Genomic DNA, 24,579 nt, shown 5'->3' on the forward strand with positions numbered 1-24,579 from the left:
CTGCTTTGCAAAATAATATATCTTTTTTTTTTCAATATTTTCCTTTCCTACCCACCAAACTACAGATTGCAAAAGTGACTTTTTCCACCGGCTGAAGTCTTTTTCCACCCCTTTTGACCAGTCTCTAATCTCGCAGGCATTTCCAGGATCTTTTTAAGGATCGCGCCCCACTTTGATCCTGGGCAGAAAATTACTTGCAAGCCAAAAAATAAAAAAATAAAAAAAAAATTCTGTTGGCAGCGGTGGGATTCGAACCCACGCCATCGAAATGACTGGAGCCTAAATCCAGCGCCTTAGACCACTCGGCCACGCTACCACTTGCTCATAAAGGAACTCTCAATCGCAGATCAAGACCGTGCAAAGGCAGCCGTTGGCTTCCTTTTGCAAAACGAAACTTCCCACATTAAAAATAGTGCAATTCCCCCCCCCTTTTTTTTTCTTTTTTATTGTTGCAAGATTATCTTCCGATTTAGGAGTATTTTGGGTTTTTTCCCGATTTTCCTTGCAGAAATGCTTAAATTAAATATATATATTTTTTTACCTTTTACAGTGTGTCTTTTTTGCACAGCCGTTGTAAAGCCTCTCCTCCCCTTCCCAAATATTTTTTTTAGAAAAATATTTCTAAATATTTTTAGCGGCCTTTCTCCATGTTGAAAAGAGCAACGTGGATTTCCCACGGTAGGCTGGCTATTGCGCGCGCTGGCCACCAGAGGGCGCTGCTCTCCAGCTTTTTTTCATCTCCGGATTCATTAGTCTTGTTTTTTTTAAAATATATATATATATATATATCTCATGACCCTTTTTAGAATAGAATAGAGCTGGAAGGGACCTTGGAGGTCTTCTAGTCCAGCCCCTTGCTCAGGCAGGAGACCTTTTACCATTCCAGACAAGTGACTGTCTAGTAGTCTCCAGTGATGGAGCACCCACAACCTCTGGAGGCAGGTTGTTCCATTGGTTAATTGTCTTCACTGTTAAGAAGATTCTTCTTAATTCCAGGCTGCTTCTCTCCTTGAGTAGTTTCCAGCCATGGTTTTTTGTCCTGTCTTCGGGTGCTTTGGAGAATAATTTGACCCCCTCTTCTTTGTGGCAGACCTACCTACCTACCTACCTACCCTGTCTGTCTGTCTGCCTGTCTGTCTACCTACCTATCTTCCCTATCTATCTAATCCAGTGGCTCTCAACCTGTGGGTCAGGACCCCATTTGGGGTTGAACGACCATTTCACGGGGGTCGCCAAACAACGCAGTCTGCCATTTTTTCTCCCCTTTTCCTTAGCTGTGCTACTCCCTTTTATTCTATTGGCTTTTGAAAGCCGATAGAATAGTCTCTCTTGAATAGAGTCTAATTCTATTGGCTTTCAAAAGCCAGTAGGAATTGTCCAGGCTGTCTCTGCCCTGCTGAGCCCGCCAAAAGTCCCATTCTGCAAACGGTGCTGCACCAGTTGAGTAGTCCTCGACTTATGACCGGTTGAGTACTCCTCGACTTACGACTGGTTGGGGGTCGCAGCATTAAAAAGGTTGAGAACCACTGATCTAATCTATCTGTCTATCTACCTACCCTGTCTGTCTGTCTGTCTACCTATCTTCTCTATCTGTCTGTCTACCTACCTACCTATCTTCCTTATCTATGTCTGCCTACCTACCTACTCTGTCTATCTACCTACCTACCTATCTTACCTGTGTCTACCTACCTACTGTCCATCTGTCTGTCTACCTACCTACCTACCTACCCTATCGAATCTGTCTAGCCTGCCTGCCTGCCTGCCTGCCTGCCTGCCTGCCTGCTTATCTACCTACCTACCTACCTATTTATACCAGTCTGTCACGGGAGGTTAAACCAGCTGGGGGGGCCCGCGGGTGGTAGGCGGGCCCCCTTCCAGCATTGCAACCGTGGGGGGGGGGAGAAATGGGGATGGGTGGGCTGGCTTTTGCACGGAGCCCCGCCTTGCAACGCGCCTGCCCGCCTGCCTGGGGACGCGCGAGGCGCTGGCGAGCTCCACTCCCCGGGGAAGAAGGCGAGAAGCGTCACGCGCCGCGCTCGCCACTTCTTGCAGCCGCCGCTCCTCCGCTCGCTCCGCGGGGCTTCGCGACCGGTTTCCTCCCGCTTCCCCCCGTGCCAAGGTAAGCCCAACGCCCCCCCCCAGCCACCCCACTTCCCCGCCCGCGCCGGGCGTGCACGCTTCTTGCCAAGCGGGGGGGGGGGGAAGGGTCCGGGCGGCGTTCCCACAACCCTGGCTGCACCTGGGAGCGCGGAGGCTCGGGGTTCCCCCAATCGCCCTGGGTGGGCTGGCTTTGCCACTCCGGGGAGGGACAGCAGCGGGAGGGGTGTGTGTGTGTGTGTGTGGAGGGGGGTCGTGGGGACGCAGCCCCCCCGCCCGCATGCCTTTGCAGACAGGAGCGTGGAGGGAGCGGGGAAGGGGGTCGTGGGAAGGCGGCCGCTCCCTGCCTGCAGGTCTTGGCAGTCCCCCCACCCTCCTTCCCTTCAGGAAAGGCAGAAAGCCAGCGGGCGCCCTTCCCGTTCTGCTGACTCTGAATTCCGGGTTTTTTCCCCGCTGGGAATTAGGGGGGGCTAGGGTTGGGGGAGAATTGCGGGGGGGGAGACTTTGGGCAGGGGGGAAGAGGGAAGGGGGTCGGTTGCTCTGAATCAGCTTCCAAGACTTTCTGCCCTGGGAGGGAGAATAGCTTTGTCACCCTAACTTTGTTGGAGAAATCTTATCTTCCTGTTTTGGGGTGAGTGGGGAGACTTGCTGGGGGGCGGGGGCGGAGGCACAGGAGAGGTTGCAGCATAAAAGAAGGCGACCCCCCCCTCTCCCTCCCAAACGGTTGTGTTACTGTGTTGCATGAAAAAGGAAAAAAAAAACAAGTGGAGGAAAAGAGAGATTCAAAGTTGCTTTTTTTGTAGGCAAAATAAAAGAGGCTTTATAGCTTGTGGAAGCAACTCCTGCTCCCATCATCCCCAGCCTGCCTGGAAAAGAGGTGCTGATGGGAGCATCTGGGAACCTCGAAGCATCTGGAACGGCTTGGTTTGGGGTTAGGCTAGTCCCAAGTTTATAGCTGGAGCTTTAATGTGTGCATTAGGCGCCTGGCGTGTTGCTTTATTTTCTGCTTTGTGGGCTGTTATTATGGGGGTGGGTTTGCTTTGAATCTGTGTGTGATTGTTGGGTTGTGTGGGGGTGCAGTTTTCTCCTGAATGAGTTTGCAACGTTGACTTGGAAACTAGGCCTTTTAGACAAGGTTGGGATGCAATTCAAGCACCATTTATTGAAAAGAAAAGTTCTTTATGTTGGCAAATAAGAGTTCTTACATTTGGGCTCCCAAATGGGTGGGAAGGACTTCTTTAAATCGTTTGAAAGGAAGCTGGTACACATGATTGCCGTAAAAAACCATTTCTTAATTTCAGGAACGGTAATTGGAGACCTCTAGGGAGAAAATAGGTTCATTTCTGGCCAGTTTCTCTCTTTGTTTCTCTTCTGTGCAGCTGGGATTGCTTACTTGAGCTCCCTATCCAACAGGCCTTGCAGTGTGTGTGGTTAGTCAAGGCTGTTGTGTTCTGAGGAGAGAAGGGAGCAGAATTGTGTTGCTTGTGAGGTCCTTCTCAGCTGTGGGACTTTGGGATCCAAACAGTTGTGATATCATCCACCTTGGCTTATTTATTTAAAGATATATATGGCCACCCCACTGTCAAAACTATGACGATGTACAGCCCTTAAAACAAATCTTAATATCTCCCAATTGTCTTAAATTGTGTAAAAAGGCTCTTAAATAGTTTTGCGAGTTTGACACACAACTATAAAAACAATTTTTAACATCTCTCAATAGTCTTCACACCCAATGTAAAAGACTCTTAAATAGTCTTGAGAATGCAATGTACAACTGTAAAACCCAATTTTAGTACAAAAAACATTCGGAATATCTCACAATTGTCTTAGTTTTACACCAGGGTAAAAGATGCTCAAACAGTATTGAGAATTTGACACACAACTTTAAAAACAATTCCTAACATCTCTCAATAGTCTTACACCCAATGTAAAAGACTCTTAAATAGTGTTGAGAATGTAGTACACAACTGTAAAACCCAATTTAACTATTAAAAATATTAATTTCTCATAATTGTCTTAGTTTTACGCTTCAATGGTTTTCGATAGTCTCTTGAGGATTTTTTTCTTGCAAATTTCACTTTTTTGCTATTCTAGCCTCCTGATCTGTTGTTCCAGATCTTTATCTTTATTGACCAAAGTTGCATGCTTCTATTCACGTACAAATACTCTTGTTATTTGAGTCTGGGCTGTGTGCGAATTTTACAGCTTCTTTCTATTGGCAGCGCCATTTATATAAGTTGCTGTATTTTTATGAAGCAGGTTTGTTGCCTGCATGAAATTACTTTTATTTGGAAATGTTGCAGGCAAGGAGTTGTTATTTTGACACATCAGCAACACCCTTCAGTGGTATAAGCTGAAGCCCCTTCCCATCAAATTAAAAATTGAATTCTTTTTTTTTTTTTAACCGTAAGCGGTAACCCCAACTGTGCAGGGCTGCCAGAAGAGGCTACAGCTACACTGATGATCTGTTTGTTCTTGAAGAATCCTGACATTAAATTGCCTATTTTAAAAACAAGTTGAGACAGCTTCTTTAGAGAACGTAACGTTTGATCTGCACAATTTTAAAGCTCTTATTGAAGAAATGCCCCACCCCTGCTGCATAACTGATTCTCATTTACTCTTCAGAACTTAATCCAAGCTTCTTCACCTGGAATAAATATGACCCAAAATGTGCTGGAAAACATTTTTAGGACTTTCCCCCCCCCCTACATTTGTTCTTAAGGACATGCAATATTGGCTATATTTTGCCAATCCCAGTTCTTGCAAAGTAGGGTTGTAAATTAGGAAGTTACCCTCCATTTTCCAGGCTTGGGGGCTTGAAGAGGTGGAGACTTCAACTTCCAGAATTCCCTAGTCAACCTTGCAAAGAATTCTGGGAAGCAGCCTATAAATCTGGGGGGGAGGGGAGGAAAGGCCCAGCTGGAAAATGCAAAGTGAAATAGTAAGATCACCATTTCATAACCTTGACAGTTTGAAGATGGATGGACTTCAATTCTCAGGGCTGGGGAATTCTGGGAGTTGAAGTCCACCCATCTTCAAGCTGTCAAGGTTGGAAAAAACAATGCATTAAAATGAAAGGTTCTTTCTTAATAAGCAAAAAGGTGACCTCATATCCGGATGTACTCCATCAGGAGAGCTGCCTTCCCATCAGCTCATGTGTTGCTTGGATTTCAGCATGATGGGGGGGGGTTGGGGAAAGGTGGAGCCAAGTCAGCCGTGTGCAACCAACCGCCTGTGTTGCTCAGAGTGTAAAATCTTATGTAAACCACCTCCTGGCTGCACTGGAAGTCTGTGTGTGCATTTGTGGCAATTCATCTCTAGTGTAGCAAAAATAGCTCTCGGCTCAGCTGTGTTGACGTGTTGTACCCAGTTGGTTTATAGCTTCACAAAGCTTGGAAAAGGGAAGAAAGAAAGAAAGAAAGAAAGAAAGAAAGAAAGAAAGAAAAGAGACAGAGAGACAAAAAAGAGACAGAAAAGAGACAGAAAAGAGTAAGAAAGAAAAGAGAAAGAAGAGGGAAGGAGGGAGGGAGGAAGGAAAGAAAGAAGGAAAGAAGGAAGGAAGTAAGTTTTTTTTTTTTTTTAAGTTCCAGTCTGCCTAACAATGTTTCTTGAATTAATTCTTTGGACCTTTGGACCAAAATAGGGTGCAAACTATTTCAACACAAAACAGTATAGTAATTTTCCTTCCTTCCTTCCTTCCTTCCTTCCTTCCTTCCTTCCTTCCTTCCCTCCCTCCCTCCCTCCCTCCCTCCCTCTCCTTCCTTCCTTCCTTCCTTCCTTCCTTCCTTCCTATTTAGGGTCTCTGAAATAACATTTCAGCACAATCCAGTGCAATGAACGTTTTTACAAAGGCAAAAAGCAAGGCCCTGGTAAAATGGGTAAATAATTTATGGCTAATTTCAGTGCAGAGGGAATGTATTTGTTTGGCTCCAGCTGGTATTGAAGGCATGATAAAGTTACCAGGCTGTTAAAATGTGCTTTTGCATCAGGCAGGAGGAATGGAGGAGGTGAGATTCTTGAATTCACACCTTTTGTAAATAGACAAAGTGTACTTGTCCTTATTTCCTCCGAGATTAAGGGGCAGTCTGAACTTTGGGTGAACCATCGCCCTGGGCTCAGTTTATACAGATAGTCCTCAAAGTACGACAGTAATGGAGCCCGCCCATCACGACAATCGTCAATCAGGCCGAGTGATGGACCTGTTTTTACAACCTTTTTTTTTTTTTTTTTTTTTGCAGTGGTCCTCATTAAACGAACGCCACAATTGTAAAGTGGCTGCTGCAGTTGTTAAATGAAGCAGCAGTTTGCCAGGACTGAAGTTTTGTCAGTAATTGCTCGTTTGGGGCAAAACCCTGGTGAAAACCAGGCGAAGCCATCAAAAAAAATTGGTCAAGGTGAGATGCATTTTCTCAATTTCTTTCCAAAAAAAAAAAAAAGTTTCTGTTTTTCTGCTTTATTTCCAGAGAGCTTGAACTTTTTTCTCTTGGTAGCCTTTTCCAGCTTCCTTATGGAGTGAGGGACTGCTGATTTTTTTCTGATTTTTATTTTTGTGTTTTGTTACGATGGTTTCCATCGTTCCTTGGCTTCAGTATAGGTAGTTTTCGTCTTAACAACAGTTCATTTAGTGACCGTTCAAAGTTACAACGGTATTTAAAAAAGTGACGGTGTTACTAATTTAACAACCGTAGCTATTCGCGTGACAAACATGGCAAGAAAATTCGTAAAAGGGAGCAAGACCCACTCAACAAAATTCTCACTTAGCAACATAAAAGTTGTGGGCTCAGTTGTGGTCGTAAGTTGAGCACTACCTGTATCTGGAAAAAACCCCAAGGGTTACGGAATGCTAGGAAATATGTAGAAGGAAAAGTAGACCACTGAGCGATCCGCTTGTCCGAGAAAAAGGCACTTGATTGTTTCTGAACCAGCTTCTCTTTTGCAAGGAAGATCCATGCCTTGCAAAGGCGCATTTCTCTTCTATCAGATAAAAGGGACTATATATATATATTCTGAGGTTTTCGCGGGTGTTTGTATGTAGGTCTTTGGTTGTTCGGGTTTTCTCCCGCGTAAAATTGGAAGTGTCTTGGCGATGTTTCGACGAAGTCCCATTTGTCATCTTCAGGCTGGTGTTTTCAGTTTCGTGCAAGCTGCTCGAAGCACGAAGCTGAAAAAACCAGCCTGAAGATGACGAATGGGACTTCGTCGAAACGTCGCCAAGACACTTCCAATTTTATGCGGGAGAAAACCCGAACAACCAAAGACCTACATACATACATACATACATACATACATACATACATACATACATACATACAACCAAGGATTTTTCTGCTCAACCCCGTGCCTGGGGGAGCCACGCACAGCCAACTGACTTATTAAGGGCTCTTTGTCTGTCTCTTGGTACTGTGAAGGGAAGCTGCAGCCTCCTTGCCTGATTGGCTGGTAGGGATCTTAGCTGGCAGACAGCCAGAGGGTTTGAAAAATCTGCCTGCTTGGCACCAGCGCATGGATCGCCTTAAGCAGGAAAGGAACAGCATGTTCCCCAAGAAGCCACATCGATCTTACTGTTCAACGTTTGATGGTCCTGGAGATAAGACTCGGAACATCTGGAAAAAACAGAATAGAGTAATAGAATAACAAACTTGGAAGGGACCTTGGAGGTCTTCTAGTCCAACCCCTTGCTTAGGCAGGAAACCCTATACCAGTGGTCTTCAAACATAGTCTTTGTTTTGCATTTGGCTTGTTTTACAGTCCTCTGGAATCCTGGATCCATCTCTCTCAGCATTGTTAGAACTGACAAGGTTCCCATCTAAACCATCGTTTGTAACTTTGTCCTGCGAACACCCAGCCAGTCCTGGTTTCTACCCCCACCGATCCTAATTATTCATTTGCCTTTTGATTTCCTTCCCTAGTCTCTCCAGCCTGTAATTCTGGCTTCCCCAGCATCCCACCGAGCGAGGTCCGTATTCTCCCAATATGGCGGACGAAGACCTGATATTTCACATGGAGTACCTGGACAACGCCACGCCAACCAAACCAGGTTGTGGGAATTGCCACGAGGTGGACAGCGATGAGGAGGAGAATTATTACATCTGCCCAATTACAGATGACCCTGTTTTGAGCAAGGCAGCTGGGGACAAAGTGAATAACTATTATAGCAACTTGGTCAAAAACGAGTGTTATTCTTCCAGCTCTTCTCCCAGAAATTCCTTCCAGATTAGGGTAAGTTTTAGCCTCTTCAGAGTTGTTTTTTTTTTCTCTTCAGCAATGAGCTTTCTTGTCTGCTTTGGCTGCATGTAACTAACTCTGCCAATAAGCATAATTTGGATATTTTTCTGCTTTAGTATAGTTGCCCTCTTCCTAAATTTTGGACAAGGGTGCCGTTCCAGTTTGCATTTTCCATAGTTGATTCCCTGGCCAGCATTTGCAATGGATTCCTTACAAGGTTTGAAGAAATAATAGCAGTCTTCTAAGATTTGAGGGATTGTCACAGAGTAGAAGGGGTCAACCTATTCTCTAAAGGGCAAGACAAGAAGTAACAGATGGAAACTAACCAAGGAGAGAAGCAACCTAGAAATAAAGAGAACTTTCCTTACAGTGAGAACAATTAACCAGTGGAACAACCTGCCTCCAGAAGTTGTGGGTGCTCCAACACTGGAGGTTTTTGAGTAGACAACCATTTGTCTGAAATGGTGTAGGGTCTCCTGCTCCAGGGGATTGGATTAGAAGACCTCCAAGGTCCCTTCCAAGCCTATTTTTCTGCATTAGTTTGCCCTGATTGACATGTTTATTGTTTTAAACTTTTTTGCTGTACACCGTCCAGAGTCACTTTGTCTTGTGACAGATGACATAATTGTACTTGCACAGAAAAAAAGTCAATTGTCTTTAAAAAAAAAAACAATAACTATGGGTGATGTAATTAGAAATATTTTGCTCATGAAACTGTCCAGTAAAGCATACAAGTGACCTGGCCGGAGATGACATACCCAAGTATTGATTTTTGCAAGCTTCATTCCAGCCTAAAATGTTGTGTCTGGACAGTGGGGAAAAACACAAGATCAACTCATGTTCCTGAATATTTTTGGTTGCACTGTGCTCTTCTTGAAATAAGTCAGGATTTTTTTTTGATTTTTTTTTTTTTTTTTTTTTTTTGCACAATAGGGTAGGGCAAATGCTCCTAAGTAACCCTGTACTGACCATATCTCTGTCAAATTTGGAAGAAGAGAGAAAGTGCAATTGGAAAACTAGTAGCCGGCTGACTTTTGTGTAGCTGCAATAACCGTTTTGGCTTGTCTGTTTTGCTGTGTCGTTCAATAACTGTGTCTTGTCTGTGTCCTTCAGAATGGGACTCAGCACCCCCCTAAGCGCAACGCTCAGGCTGACCATGGACGGGTAGGTCAACCCCAAACCCCCTCCCGTTCCCCAACAGACTCTAATAAATTCCTGCTTTGCATCTCACGTCATCTTCATTTTATCCATTCCGGTTTGGGAACTCTCTCCCCAAAGCAGTTACCCATCTGTCATTTTTAATTTGTCAGTTATTTATTTTAAGCCATTTATACGACCGCCCATCTCTTTACAGGGACTCAGTGGATATTTTAACAAGACAGAAGGATGGACGTGATTAGGAAGATATCAGACTAGGCCAGGGATAGGCAACCTGGGCTCTTTTATGACTCGTGGATTTCAACTCTCAGAATTCCTGAGCCAGCATGGCTCAGCTTGGAAACCTCTCCCTTTCTTCTCAGCATGGCTGGCTCAGGAATTCTGGGAGTTGAAGTCCACGAGTCATAAAAGAGGAGGACCATATCAAATAAAAGTAATATTGCATTTAAACTTCCTTTGGCAACCTATTTTTATTTATTTATATTCCACCTTTATTGTTTTTATAACGAAAGGTGGCAAACAAACACAATACTCCTTCTTCCTCCTGTTTTTCTTACTGGAGCAATAACCCTGTGAGGTGGGTTGGGTTGAGAGAGAGGGTCAGCCAGCTGGCTTTCATGGCTGAGGCAGAACTAGAACTCGCCACCTCTTGGTGATTGGCCCAAAGTCACCCAGCTGGCTTTGTGCCTAAGACAGAACTAGAATTCACCATCTCCTAGTTTCTAAACCAGCACCTTAACAACTACACCAATCTGGCTTTCCTACCATGGCATTTCGTAACAACGTGGATGATTCTAGAGTTGTGATGTTTTTAATCTCTGTTCCGTACTCACATGTGCCTGAATTCTTGCCACTGTGCTGGGGGCTTTATGTTTTTAAAAGCTTTCTTTTCTTTGCTGATGCTTGTGGCATGTTTGTGTGGTTTCGTTTGGACATGAAAAGCCTGTTCCAGTTTCACTGTATATTTATTTAAAAGACAAAACAAAACAAAAAACCACACACACACACAGAGTGCAGGACTATATAAAGAAATCCGAGGTCAACCGAAAAAGTTTTTTGCTGGAAGAGAACCAGCCCAGACAGTAGAAGAAACAAAAATATTTTTTTTGTGTGCAAGAAAAAAAAATATTTGCACGTGATTTAATGCACTGAGTGACTCTTCTCCCATTTATCATGGTACTTCTGTGCAGTTTTGGGACAGATCGGTTGCCAAATGGAAGTCAGGATCCAACTTTGCAAGATGGTGAAAGGGAGGGCTATCCAGGATTTGGTCAAAAAAGTCAAGATGGCATCTGTGATTGCATAACCCAAATCATCCCCCCTCTTTTTACTTGCAAAATCCATTTTAAAAGGAGAAGGTTTAATTGGATAAGCAGCGGCCAGCACCTTGACTTTTTTTTGTGCAACATCTGGATTCCACTTTACCCTCCAGCTTTGTCCCGTACGTCTTTTTTTTTAAATTTGCATTAACATGTTTACTACGTACTTTTCAATCCTAAAGCTGAGTTTTGTAAAATGAAGTTTAAAAATTCCTGTCCCTCCCTCCAGTGTTATCCATATATTTTCTTGAGGGAAACAAAGAGAGCTGGAGTCTATGAATCAGCAGTAAAACAATGGGGAAATGATGAATAATTCACACCATTTTTAAACAAATGAACATCTGGTTGAAAGGACTTATTTGCCGTTCTGTTTTGTTTCCCAAAAGAGTGGGAAAGATTAAAAAAAAAGATATTGTAAATAAATATGGAATTAATGAAATTAACCTCCAAAAACATGATGGAACAATTTCTTCAAAGTCTGGCTTTCACACTCATTTACACAATGTAATTAAGTGGGTCAGTTCTACATCTCCATGCTGGCTGGGGAATTCTGGGAGTTGAAGTCCACACGTCTTAAAGTTACCAGGGCTGGACACCTCTGGACTATACAATACATTCAGTTCAAACAGGTCAAACTATGACCTTGTGTCCGGGGTAGACTTATCTTTTATCCTGGGCCAGTTGAAAACCATTGGTCTCTAGATCCAAACATAAAAGAGATCTTGACGAGATCTTGATGTTGCATTAAATCACCATTTTGGTTTACCACTCAGTGCAAGCCCAGCTTTTTTTATTTATTAAACCAAGGTTTGTGGATTAGCAGAATATCTGAATCTAAACTAGACTTAACCAAGAGCCAGAATCAGGGCTGTGAATCCGATCCGAGGGGGACTTTCTGTGAGTACAAATTGCCTGAAAGCACTTTATAAATAACTCATTTAATAGTTCTGACCTTTGCAGGAAGCATGGAAGCATGCCATTGAAAAAGCCAAGCACATGCCTGACCCCTGGGCTGAATTTCACCTGGAGAACATCAAAATGGAGAACGCCACTCGCTACAGGTCGGTCGATATTTTTTGCAGATGAGAAAATGTGAGGTTGAAGAATTTCTACTTTTGCTCCCTGGTGCATTCAAAAGATATATATATTAGTGTATTAAATTATTCAACAGTGCCTGGCTGTTTCTGTCCTCCCACTTTTTAAAGGTGGTGATATTGTTGGAAAGGGAGAAAGTGACCAGGAGCCATAACAGCTGAAAGAAAGCAACACAAATCAAATTAGCAAAACAGGTTATAATATCATTCCCTATTAATTAATCGGTGCCTGAATTGGAGCTAATCTCATTATCCAGAAGCAAGGAAGACCTCATGCTTATTTCCTGAACTCTTAATAATTCCTGCTTGCATTTTGTGTGTGTGTGTGTATGTGTGTGTGTGCAACTCATATATCACAAGTAACCTGTGCATATTATCGGTCATAGTGTACATAACTCTGCAGGTGATCTTCAGGTTATGACGGTGGCTTAAAAACATTTGAAGTTACAATCAACCCCCCTAAAAAAGGGGATTTATGACCCAGGCCGAAGTTCCAACAGTCAGCCCCTTCCATGGTCATCTAACCTCATTTTCTGACAGTTTTTTAACTTCTTGAAGCTTTAGGAAACTTCTGAGTTTTGGCAAAAACACTCCCATAGCAAACCATTGGCTTGGTTAAAGGCCGCTGGTCCATCTCGCAGATGCAACTCTGGGTGGTTAACAACTTGTGAAAACAAGAAGCAAGCATTCAGGACTAAGCATCTGGAATATAATATATTCCTCTCTTTTTGCATTTTCATTTTTTTTAACTGGGCAGGTACAATGCTGTTACTGGAGAATGGATCGAAGATGAGGTCTTGATCAAAATGGCTGCGCAGGTAAGAAGAGCAGACCTTTTTTTGGGCTTTGGTTGTTAAGTAGATCACCACGGTCATTAAATGAATCGTATGGTCATTAAGCAAATCTGGCTGCCCCTGTTGACTTTGCTTATCCAAAGCTAGTTAGGAATGTGGCAGGTTGCTGTCACCTGACCCCAGGACTATGCAACCCTCAAAAAATGGTTGGCTGATGCTCAAATTTTGATCATGTGATCGTGGGGATGCTGTGATGGTCATAATTGCGAGGATGGTCCTCAGTCACTTTTTTTTCAGTGCCGTTGTTACTCTGAACAGTTGCTTACTGAATTGTAACGTGAGGACTACCTGTATTAACCTCCTGGTTTGTTTTTCTAGCCTTTTGGCCGAGGAGCGATGCGCGAATGCTTCCGGACGTAAGTGTGCAGCTGTTCCTAGATCTCCGTGGTTTGAAAAAAAAATCCCATTTTCTTGTTTTCATTCACGTCCGCTTATTCTTGAGGTTTAACTCAAGAAAGGAAACCTGGTGCCAAGGAGAGAACGAAGGGCCAGACTCACTTTTTGAAGCGACTGTTTTTCCCTCGTTGCAAAATACATGGAAAATTGCCACCCTCTTACTCTTTGTGAAATGAGGCAATTCCTGGAGATGAAATGGAACAAACAGTGGGGGATGTTCTACTAGAATCTTTTCATATAGGGATTAATTTCCAGCACTGGTACATTAATCCACTAATAACCCAGGAATTAAAGCACTAGTTTAAAAAAGATGTATATAAAAAAGATGTTGAGACTCTGGAAAGAGTGCAGAGAAGAGCAACAAAAATGATTAGGGGACTGGAGGCTAAAACATAATGAAGAACAGTTGCTGGAATTGATTATGTCTAGTGAAAAGAAGGATTAGGGGTGACATGATAGCAATGTTCCTATATTTGGGGGGTTGTCACAAAGAAAAGGGGGTCAACCTATTCTCCAAAACACCTGAAGGCAGGACAAGAAGCAACAGAAACTAATCAAAGAGAGAAGCAACCTAGAACTAAGGAGAAATTTCCTGACAGTTTGAACAATTAATCAGTGGAACAACCTGCCTCCAGAAGCTGTGAGTCTCCAACACTGGAGATTTCTAAAAAGAGACTGGACAGCCATTTGTCAGGAATGATATAGGGTTTCCTGCCTGAGCAGGGGGTTGGACTAGATGACCTCCAAGGCCCCTTCCAACTCTGTTATTCTGCTTGATGATTGCATAGCTCACAAGTAGAGTAACTACGATTGCGGCAAGTTTGAAAGTTAGAAAATCTGGTTTTGCTCATCCTTGTTCAGGACTTTTAGGAGAAAGCTGTCCAATCAGGATATGCCAGGAGTAGATTTCTCCGGCATGCCAGGAAATCTACCCCTTTCTCTAAAGCAGATCTTTTTTCTGTAGATACAAACTGCGGAAGAAAGCTGCTGAGGATGGTCCTTAAAATGGCAAAGGACTCGTAGAAGGCCCACTGTTTTCTCAGCATCTTAGCTTCACCGGATGTTTGTTTCTCTCGATCTTTCTAGGAAAAAACTGTCCAATTTTCTGCACATGCAGAATTGGAAAGGGGCCTTTAATTATGTGGCCAAGAGATACATTGAGACGGTCAACCGGGACGTCTATTTTGAGGATGTGCGGCTGCAGATGGAGGCCAAGTTATGGGGAGAAGAATATAACCGCCATAAACCCCCCAAGCAGGTATATTCTCACGCAGAATCCTGGGGAGAATTAGTGAAGCCCAGAAGGTTCAAAATCGTGTGTGTTTCCCCCCCCCCCTTCTCTGTCGGTTATTTCTCTTCCTCTTTCTTCTCCTTAGGTAGATATTGTCCAGACCTGCATCATTGAAATGAAGAACAGACCAGGGCGGCCTCTTTATCACCTGGAACATTACATTGAGGGGAAATACATCAAGTACAATTCGAACTCGGGATTCGTACGAGATGACAACATCCGTCTGACGCCACAGGTAGGGCTTTCGTTTCAACAAGTTGGCAATTCGGTGGATGATGGATAATCTTAGCCTGTTCAGTAAGGTTAAAGTTAAGGTCAGTGACAAATGGCTGTCCAGTCTCTTCTTAAAAACTTCACAGCTTCTGGAGGCAGGTTGTTCCACTAATTGTTCAATTTGGTCTTCAGCGTTGCAAAAGCTGTTTTTAGAATAATTGGGTCTGGGCAAGAAGCTGGTCCCTGTTGGCATCTCCCAAAGTGCAAAATGTCCCCATAGAATTCTGCATTTGTGCAGCGACAGTAACTTCCTGTAGAAGCAAATGTGGTTTTTCTTCCTGTTGAGCTGATGCGACGACCATTCTCTTGCAGGCCTTTAGCCATTTCACCTTTGAACGCTCCGGACACCAGCTGATCATTGTGGACATCCAAGGCGTTGGAGACCTGTACACAGATCCCCAGATCCATACCGAGAGTGGCACAGATTTTGGAGACGGGAATCTCGGTAAAAAAACAGAGCAATTATTTGTCATTGTGGGTGGCTTAACTTCTTCAGGGATTGGGGAATGGTGTTTGATTTGATTTGATTTGAGAAGGGGTCAGCTTCAGTTCTGGGAGACTTCCATCCTTGGAAAAAACAATCTTTAAACACGGGTCCAGTGTGCTGATGAGAACGAATGACATCAGGTCGTCCTCAGTTTACAATAGTTTATTCAGTGATGGTTCAAAGTTACAACGACGCTGAAAATGGGCCAAAACTCACTTAACAAATATCACTTAGCAATGGAAATTGGATCGTAAGTGGAGGACTTACCTATACTGTGATGTTGTTAGGATGTCCTTGGTGCTTCTAAGTTGGTTGCAGTTGTTTCATTATCTGACTAGGTAATCCATGCTTATCTGGTATATTGGTTGCTGGAGAAGATGTTTTCTAGTCTTTTGTTTTTATTGCCTCATTTAAATGATGTGTATGTGTGGTTAATCTCTATGTGTCTGTTGATGGCTGGTTGGTCTGAATGGTTCTTGACTTGAGAAAAATCACTAGTCTTCCATGTAAGTAAGGCATTGCATCTCAAAACAATTTTCTCACTCATTCTGTGGATGGTTCTCTACCTGCCCCAGGTGTGCGAGGGATGGCCTTGTTCTTCCATTCTCACTCCTGCAACCGGATTTGTCAAAGCATGCGGCTGATGCCTTTTGATCTCTCCTCCAAAGAGAAGGACGCCTTGTTTCGCAGTATCAAACTACTTGTAAGTATTGTCGGCAAAGGAGCTTTGAATTGCTGGAGGCCATTTTGTGAAGATGGTATGATTCGCGAATCCCACAAAATGGCAGCATTATTCAAATTTGCACTAGCTGAAGCTTGGCTCACATTAAAAGCTCCCTGATATTGATTTATAAATTGCACTAAATCCAATTTTGCATCGTTTGAACTTGTAGAAGTGTGAGCGGGGACCTGTTCTTATTCAGCAGGGACGTATTTACTCAGAGAGCACTGGAAGTTCCTGATTGAGGTTTTACTTTTTGCTGTCCAGGAATCGGCCCAGACTGTCCTGCGGGGCACGGAAGAGAAATGTGGCAGTAGCCATGTGCGAACCGTCTCTGGCAGTCGTCCCCCGCTCCTCTCCCGTCTTTCCGAAAATTCGGGGGATGAAAGCATTAGCGACATGGCGTTCGACTCGCTCCCCTCTTCCCCGTCCTCAGCCACGCCTCACAGCCAAAAGATGGAGGGTCTTCGTAAGTGCCAACCGTGGGCAGATATTTTTGTGTCAGCCAATGGGCACTGCTGGTTTTAGAAAATAGAGCAATTACAGTATGAGAGTCTGGAAAATACAGAGAGTCCTCGACTTGCGAGCCTTTGTTTAGTGACTGCTCAAAGTTACAATGACACTGAAAAAAGTGAGTCCCAGATGGTCCTTGTAATTGCAACCGTTGCAGCAACCCACAGCTACATGTTTAGAATTTGGGCGCTTGGCAACTGGCGTGTATTTACAACAGTGGCAGCCTCCTGGGGTCACGTGATCACCACCTGTGACCTTCCTGACAAGCAAAGTCGATGGGAGAAACCAGATCTGCTTCATGACCGTATGATTCACTTAAAAAACTGCCGTTATTCGCTTAACAAGCATGGCAAAAAAGATTACAAAACCAGGTGTGTCTCACTTAACGTGCCTTGCTTTGTAGCGGAAATTCTGATCTCAGTTGTGGTTGTATGCCGAGGACTACCTGTAAGGTCATTCCCACCAGCTTGACAGAAATACACAATGTCAAGGTATTGATTTCTGCTGTAACTGTGGTTTGTTGGACCCAGCCGTATTAGCTCGTGTATGTATATTGTTCCTGGTGTATGACACACAATTATTATTTTTAAGCATGAATTTATATATATATTTATTAATAAAATGTTAAGTCCTCAACTCAATGGCCAATCTTTTAGTGACTATTTGAAGTTATGACAGGGCTAAAAAAAGGGGGGGGATTTACAACTGTTCTACAGCATCCTTGCCTAAAGGGTGAAATCCTTCTCTGTTTTGACCTAGACTGGCCTGTGTTTAATGAAGTCGACAACTTGGTTCACAAAGACCACGAAGGCCTCGACAATCAACGGGTAAGTTCCTCAAGACCTACCTGGATTTACACATTATCCTCCAGCCCTAAAAAGATTGGGCTGGGTTTAGAGTGAGGTGTAAATCCAGGCCCTGGTGCTTATGAGCCAGCATGTTTGTGACTTGCTGCGGTTTGTCAACCACACAAACTGTGATTTGCTCATTAAATGGTGGTTGAAACAAGTCATGGTTTAGGATCATGGAAGAGGCAACCATTGGGCTGATGAAAAAAAAAACCAGCAAGTGTTATTTTTTTAAACTTCCTAAAATGCTCACTGTACCTGATCTTCCAATGAACTCTGGGATGGGGGTCTTCAAACTTGGCAACTTGAAGACCCATGGACTTCCAGCTCCCAGAATTCATAGCTGGCTGAGGAATTCTGGGCGTTGAAGTCCACAAGTCTTCACGTGGCCATGGTTGGAGACCTCTGCTGTAGTGTGATATCAAAACAGGATGTTCTCTCCATTTGCGGTATTCAAATATCTCTCTCCTCTTGAGTTTCCATTACTGAATGAACGGAGAACCAGGACCATCATCTCCAGCAGGGCCAAGAACCACGGGCTGCTTTGATTGTCCCACCCAAAAGAAGTAGACCAAGTGTCTGTGATATTATTGGGTGAAATCCCCTGTCGTAATCTGGAAGCTGGATCCCCTTTATTTTAAATCCGGCTTCCTAATTTGTGCTGGAGGTGCTCAAACCATGAGGGTTGATAGTACCATTTCCAATTTGGTAGAAGAGAAGGACAAAGTCTCCATCTATAAAATAAGGATAACTGCAAAGGAAGAACTCTTATTTTTCTCTCCTGTGTTTATCCTTAGGACTCTGAAAATGGAGGTGACAGTGGGTGCCCCAGTGAGAAAAGGAGTGACCACGAAGATATGGATCACCGTGAAAAGGTAATGTCTTTTTTTTCCCCATTTCATGCCCCGATTCCTGATTATTATTATTTTTCAAATACATCGTGCAATTTGCAATTGGATGGACATCCTGACTTGGCTTCTGAGCAGAAGACAATTCATTGCCTTTAGTCTGGGTACAATACACATCACCCTCCTCATGTTCTTGTAGAGGTAGTCCTTGAGTTACAACATTCATTTAGTGACCGAACGGCCCTGAAAAAAGGGACTTATGACCGTTTTTCACACAACCCTTGCGGCATTCCCCCCCCATGGCCACGTGATCAAAATTCACTTGGCAACTGACTCGTATTTATGACGGTTGTAACATCCCGGGGGTGGGTGGGTCATGTGATCCCCTTGCCAAGTTTGAAGACCCCTGTTCTAGAGACTGGCATTAGAATAGGAACACAAAAATGCTTATTCTTCACAGCATCCATTTAGATCAGTGGTTCTCCACCTGTGGGTCGGGACCCCATTTGGGGTCGAACGACCATTTCACGGGGGTCGCCAAACAACGCAGTCCGCCATTTTTTTCCCCCTTTTCCTTAGCTGTGCTACTCCCTTTTATTCTATTGGCTTTTGAAAGCCAATAGAATAGACTCTCTTGAACAGAGTCTAATTCTATTGGCTTTCAAAAGCCAATAGGAATTGTCCAGGCTGTCTCTGCCCTGCTGAGCCCGCCAAAAGTCCCATTCTGCAAACGGTGCTGCACCAGTTGAGTAGTCCTCGACTTACGACCGGTTGAGTAGTCCTCAACTTACGACCGGTTGGGGGGTCACGGCATTAAAAAGGTTGAGAACCACTGATTTAGATCTTTTAAATATTTAACTTGCCTCATTTGTAAGTTAGTCCCTCCGTAACACTGGCCCAACTTTTTTTTAGAACATGAAGCTTTTAAAAATGCTTTTCATCCAAACCTGAATTAAATTGTTCTCTCTTTTTTTTTTGTTCCCTCCATTCATTTAGTGTCATCTTAACTGCAACCGGAGACACGAATCTGACGAAGACAGCTTGGGCAGTTCCGCCCGGGTAAATAAATCCGATCTTTTCCAAAAAAAATCACACTCTGCTCCAGATGACCTCTTCACCAAAGCTGCTTAATTTCCCCTGAATTCCTGAAGAATCATTTCCTGGGGTTTACACCTCTTTTCCTTTTTCCTTCCCTGTTTAATTCTCTGTCTTTTCCAACTAGAGAAATGCTGTTCTAAATAAAGTGTCTGAGACCGCTAAACCAATTCTCAGGAACAAAAGGGTGATTCTGCATGCATTTTATTCTATCCCTGGGATTTTGGCTTGCTCTTCTCCTCTGCTTCTTTTTTTTTGTTCTTGGCAAACAATTCCAGATCTTGGAGTGTGCCTCAGCGTCGCAGTTTTAAAATGTTTTTAAAGTTGTAGTCCAGAGTGGACATGGTAGCTCCTTTGAGACTTCTTCCTATGCAGCTAAATGTGAGAATGTGCTTAAATGCTTTGCTGGGTTCAACCCACAATGCAGCATGTAGGCTGATCTTTGCTTTAAGTCTGTTGTAAAGGTAAAGGTTTCCCTGTCCAGTTGTGTCTGACTTTAGAGCGTGGTGTTCACCTCCGTTTCTTGGCCGAGGGAGCCAGTATTGTCCTAACACATTTCCGTGGTCATGTGGCCAGCTGGCTATATGCCAAAGGCGCATGGAATGCTATTAATTCCCACTGAAGTGGTACCTATTTATCTATTTGTATTTGCATGCTTTCGAACTGCTAGTTGGGCAGGAGCTGGAGCAAGGAACGGGAGCTTATCCCATCGCGTGATGCTCGGGTCTCGAACCCAGGCTGTCAGTTTTCCAGATGACAAGCTCAGTGTCTCAAATTCCTGAGCCATCATGCCACCTAATAGCAATAGCATTTATATACTGCCTCATAGTGCTTTACAGCCCTCTCTAAGCAGTTTTCAGAGTCAGCCTGTTGTCCCCAACAATCTAGGTCCTCATTTTACCCACCTCGGAAAGATGCAAGGCTGAGTCAACTTTGAGCCAGGCAGGATCGAACTCCTAGAAGTGGGCAGAGTCAGCTTGCAATACTGCATTCTAACCACTGCGCCACCAGGACTCTAATAGCCTGTTGTATGTGAAGCTATTGTTTTTGGAAAGCATAGCTAGGATGCTTATGTTTGAAATAATCATAAACGTCGGTGCTTTTATATGTGTGAATGGTTTCGGGAAAACCATGCCTGTATGTTTAGCCTTGCTTGGGCATTTTATGAGTGGTAGAACAGGTTGGTCTATAAATTGAAAAGTAGGGCAGGCACCGTTTTAGCTACCAGGCAAGAAGGTACAGCTGTAACAGCCGCTCTTTTTCAGAATTGCCTTCAAATCCAAGGACCGCGCAGCCCAGATTTTCAGGATCAGATATGCAGAGGGGCACATGTCTGCAGGGAAGTGAAGGATAAAATACGCATTGCATTGTCACACAACAAACTTCGCCCCCGTGGGACACTTGTTGTGATGTTCTTAAGGAGCAGAACTTAAGTCATGATGTTGCAATGCGCCTTTTGTCATTCTGATGAACATTTTGTGTACTGGGAATCGTTTTAACTCTCTCCCCTTTGATGTGTGCAGTGTGCGCTCAGTTTGTTTGTATCTCCTTGCCCTCGCTGCAGAGATATCAATGTGTGCATGTGTGTGTGTCTGTGAATTTTTTTTAGGGATATTGTCCTGGCTTCCTGGCTGGCTGGGGAATTCTGGGAGTTGAAGTCCATGCATCTTAAAGTTGCCAAGGTTGAGAAAAACAGTTCTAGCCAATTTTAATAAAGTGTTATTGTGGTCTTCTGCTGGAGTTGATTTTTCTGGTCTGGTCTGCTTAGCTGGGCCACAAAAGGACAGTTAAGGGTGAATTCAGACAGTCTGGCTGACCCAACAAGCTGTGGTTTAGCATGATGAGTGTACACGGTCCATGGCTGAGAAAAGCTCTCTTAAGATTTCAGTCTGGAGGGATTTTTTTTTTTAACTTAACGAAAGAAGTTTCGCGGTTCCACCATGGAGCCATTTTTGGCCAGACTAATATTCTGCTGCTGTGAAGATTGTGAAGAAGCTCATTGAGAAGAAAGATGGTGAAGATGTGAAGTAGGACACCTTTTTTTTTTTTTTTGGTTTCTCCTCGCTTCCTTTCTCTTAACACTTCAGACTGATGTTCTGGTGGACTGTCCCTCTTCTAGGTCAGCGTGGAGAAATGGAATCTCTACAACGCCGCCCGAGTTCACATTCACAGACCTTCTTGCGTTGCCGTAGAAGTTCAGAGACTCAACGGCCTGGAGCTGGAGAAGAAGATCGGAAAGTCCATCCTTGGAAAAGTGAGGGCTATGCTGTCTCTAGTCTAATCATCCCCTAGGCAGCATCTCTTCGCCCGTCGGTCAAGGTCTTTCCGACGTCCCCTTACCACTTTTCTCCCAACAGGTTCACCTGGCGATGGTTCGCTACCACGAAGCCGGCCGGTTTTGCGAAAAGGATCAGGAGTGGGACCAAGACTCGGCGCTCTTCCACCTGGCACATGCAGCCGAGTGTGGAGAACTGGAAGCCATTGTAGGGCTGGGCCTCATGTATTCTCAGCTACCTCATCACATTCTTTCAGAGGTCATTCTGCAGGTAACTACAGGCAGTCCTGGACTTACAGCCGCAACTGACCCCCAAATTTTTTCGTTGCTAAGTGAGTGAGACAGTTCAGCAAAGGTCCATATGTTATTTTGTTCTTCATCAGCACTGATGGGTGTTTCCTAGTTTGGGTGAAGGTCTGGAAGAAAACCATCAAGCTTAGGGTGTATCAAGGACCTCACAGTCCTCCTCGCCCTCCCCCTCCTCTTCCTCCTCCTCCTCCTCTTCTCCACAAACCCATTCCCTTCTACCACTGATGATGTTACCTAGATGGGTAATGAAATGTCTACAAGAAAACCACCAAGCTCAGAGACCACCAAGGACCCCTCATTTCAAGCAAGCAACCAAGCTCAGAGAACACCAAGGATGACCTCCTCCTCTTCCTCCTCCTCCTCCCCACAAACCCCACTCCCTTCTAGGACTGATGATGTTACCTAGCTGGGTCATGAAATGTCTACAAGAAAACCACCAAGCTCAGAGACTATCAAGGACCTCTCCTCCTCCTCCTCCTCTCCACAAACCCATTCCCTTTAAGCACTGATGATGTTACCTAGTTGGGTCATGAAATGTCTACAAGAAAACCACAAGCTCAGAGACCACCAAGGACCCCTCATTTCAACCCTGAGCTACCAATATTCTCCATTATATCGGTCTTTCTTTTTTCTTCCACCCCCTTTCCATGTCTTCTGTAGGACACAAAGCAAAACAGAACCAAGGGCTTTGACTATTTGTGCCGAGCAGCTGAAGCTGGAGACCGTCCTTCCATGATTCTTGTGGCGAGAGCTTACGACATGGGCATGAACCTGGCCCCAGACAGGTAGCCTTGTGTGGTTAAAGAGGAGAGTGAACTATCCCCCTAGGGGGCAGATGGTCTTGTCTTGTAATCTAAGACATTTAACCCATAACAAGAGCTTTCCCCCTGTCTACTACAGTTTGCTAGTCTGTAAAGCAAACTTGGCAACTTTAAGACTTGAGGACTTCAGTTCCCAGAATTCCCTAGCCAGCATGGGTTTCTAGTCTTTGCTAGAAAGCTAGTCTTCGCCAATGCTTTCCTCTCAGCCTCATCTCTAAAATGGGCATGCCAATACGTGTTTAGAAACTGACTTTAGTTTTGCTCTGATTGAGAATGAGGTGCATAAATCATCAAAGCTGATTTGATAATGTCTACACCAATGTTTCTCAACCTTGGCCACTTTTAGATGTGTGGGCTTCAACTTCCAGCATGGCTGGCTGGGGAATTCTGGGAGTTGAAGTCCACACATCTTAAAGCGGCCACGTTTGCTGCCAAGCCACACTCAATCCATCAGTTGCACCTCTGGAGACGATTCATGTTGGCTTCTGTTATTTTTCAACTCCGCAGAGAGCAGGACTGGAAAGAAGCTTTGTTTTGGTACGACAAAGCTTTGAACATGACTGATTATGACGAAGGGGGCGAGTATGATGGCACTCAAGATGAACCTCGTTATCTTCTCCTCGCAAAAGAAGCAGAGATGCTCATGACGGGAGGGTTTAATTTGGACCAGGATCTGCAGAGATCAGGTATGAGGCTGGCTCGTTTTCAAGGCTTTTGCCTTTGGTAATCCCAGCTCCTTAAATTCTTAGCCATGTGGCCCTTTGGCCAGATGTCCAAGGGGGTCCCATGAAGACCCCATGGCCAGGGGTCTCAGGCAGGTGAGCCCTGGACTGGATTGGGTCTTTACCTGTCATTCATCCTTCCAGGAGAGCTTTACACGGAAGCGGCTGAAGACGCCATGCAAGCTATGAAGGGCCGGCTAGCCAACCAATACTATCAGAAAGCTGAAGAGGTTTGGGCCATGATGGAAGAATGAGAAACCACAAAGAACCCTTGCAGATTTTGATACAGAAACCCTTTTTTTAATTTAAAAAGAAAAAAAAATATTTTATTCAGAAGCTGGGTGGAGAACCAGGAGAGAGACAGGTGTTGTTATTCGGGTTTTCTTCCACGTCAAATTGGAAGTGTCTTGGTGACGTTTCGACGAAGTCCCATTCGTCATCTTTAGGCTGGTGTTTTCGGCTTCGTGCTTCTAGAAGCAATGTGTGATCGTAGCTGTTTCTTCCTTTTAACTGCCAGTGGGGGTATGAACTGATTGGATGAGAGCTTGGCTGTGTTCTGATTGGATGGAGGTGTGTTCTGATTGGTTAGGAGCTTGGCTGTGCTCCGAATCTTTGTCTGCCAGAACTCAAAAAACTTCAAACTTTCTCTGTAGTGTCTTGGTTTCTATCTATACAAAACTTTTCTGATTTGGCCCCGAGTTCTGTATGCGATCTTTATGCTAGATCCAAGATGATAGAGGCCACATTTCATTTGCTAAAGTATCAGAAGAAGACAGTTGTCTGTTTTTTGCCCTCCAGTCTCCTACAGACAGGGATCTGGAATCGAATCTACCCTGTTGCTAATGAACCCAAATTCCCAGTGGCAGGGCTAGTGGTGAAGGATGAAATTGGCATTTTTCTGGTAAACCACATCGTTCCCAGTCTCAGATTATATTTTTGCTTTTCAACAAGATGGTCAATTAACTCAATTTCCTTCTGCACCCTGCCTTAGATGCATGCTTTCGTCTACCTCTCTGTCCAGCAAAAACATGGAAGATTTTTATCAAGACCATCTGACGGAATTCTCATCCTGGATTTCATTGACAAGCTTCTGCTCATTTCAATTTGCTTGACAGATTGATGAATCTTATAAAACAGCAATGAATATAGTGTTTTGAAGCGGTGCTACATGCTGGGCTTCAGGTGTAAAGTAAGAAACGCTAGCAAATATTAGATCAGTGGTTCTCAACCTTT

The 24,579-nt window shown here is 44.1% G+C and overlaps 1 protein-coding gene and 1 non-coding gene across 6 annotated transcripts; one reads left to right on the forward strand and one right to left on the reverse strand.

The window, feature by feature from the left end:
- Positions 1 to 234: 234 nt before the first annotated feature.
- Positions 235 to 316, reverse strand: TRNAL-UAG. Its single transcript has one exon. It is a non-coding gene; the product is annotated as a tRNA-Leu (tRNA).
- A 1,647-nt stretch (positions 317 to 1,963) lies between these two features.
- EEF2K (eukaryotic elongation factor 2 kinase) lies at positions 1,964 to 23,658 on the forward strand. 5 transcript variants are annotated; one of them, XM_039360547.1, is made up of 20 exons: positions 1,964 to 2,119; positions 6,336 to 6,491; positions 8,007 to 8,316; positions 9,436 to 9,486; positions 11,760 to 11,860; positions 12,651 to 12,711; positions 13,066 to 13,103; positions 14,230 to 14,401; positions 14,520 to 14,669; positions 15,020 to 15,152; positions 15,770 to 15,897; positions 16,183 to 16,384; positions 17,188 to 17,255; positions 18,074 to 18,151; positions 19,121 to 19,183; positions 21,339 to 21,473; positions 21,577 to 21,765; positions 22,464 to 22,588; positions 23,132 to 23,310; positions 23,491 to 23,658. In XM_039360547.1, the coding sequence occupies exons 3-20, from the start codon at positions 8,071 to 8,073 to the stop codon at positions 23,598 to 23,600; spliced, it is 2,229 nt and encodes a 742-aa protein (XP_039216481.1). In that variant the 5' UTR covers positions 1,964 to 2,119; positions 6,336 to 6,491; positions 8,007 to 8,070; the 3' UTR covers positions 23,601 to 23,658. The 5 variants fall into 5 exon arrangements, with proteins under 5 accessions (XP_039216481.1, XP_039216485.1, XP_039216484.1 ...); XM_039360548.1 differs by lacking the exon at positions 1,964 to 2,119 and adding an exon at positions 5,403 to 5,586; XM_039360551.1 differs by lacking the exon at positions 21,339 to 21,473.
- Positions 23,659 to 24,579: the final 921 nt, after the last annotated feature.

This window comes from Crotalus tigris, unplaced genomic scaffold (assembly GCF_016545835.1).
Source record: "Crotalus tigris isolate CLP2741 ecotype Arizona unplaced genomic scaffold, ASM1654583v1 scf7180000019173.45859301935:6455823, whole genome shotgun sequence".
In the NCBI taxonomy this organism is placed as follows: Eukaryota; Metazoa; Chordata; class Lepidosauria; order Squamata; family Viperidae; genus Crotalus; species Crotalus tigris.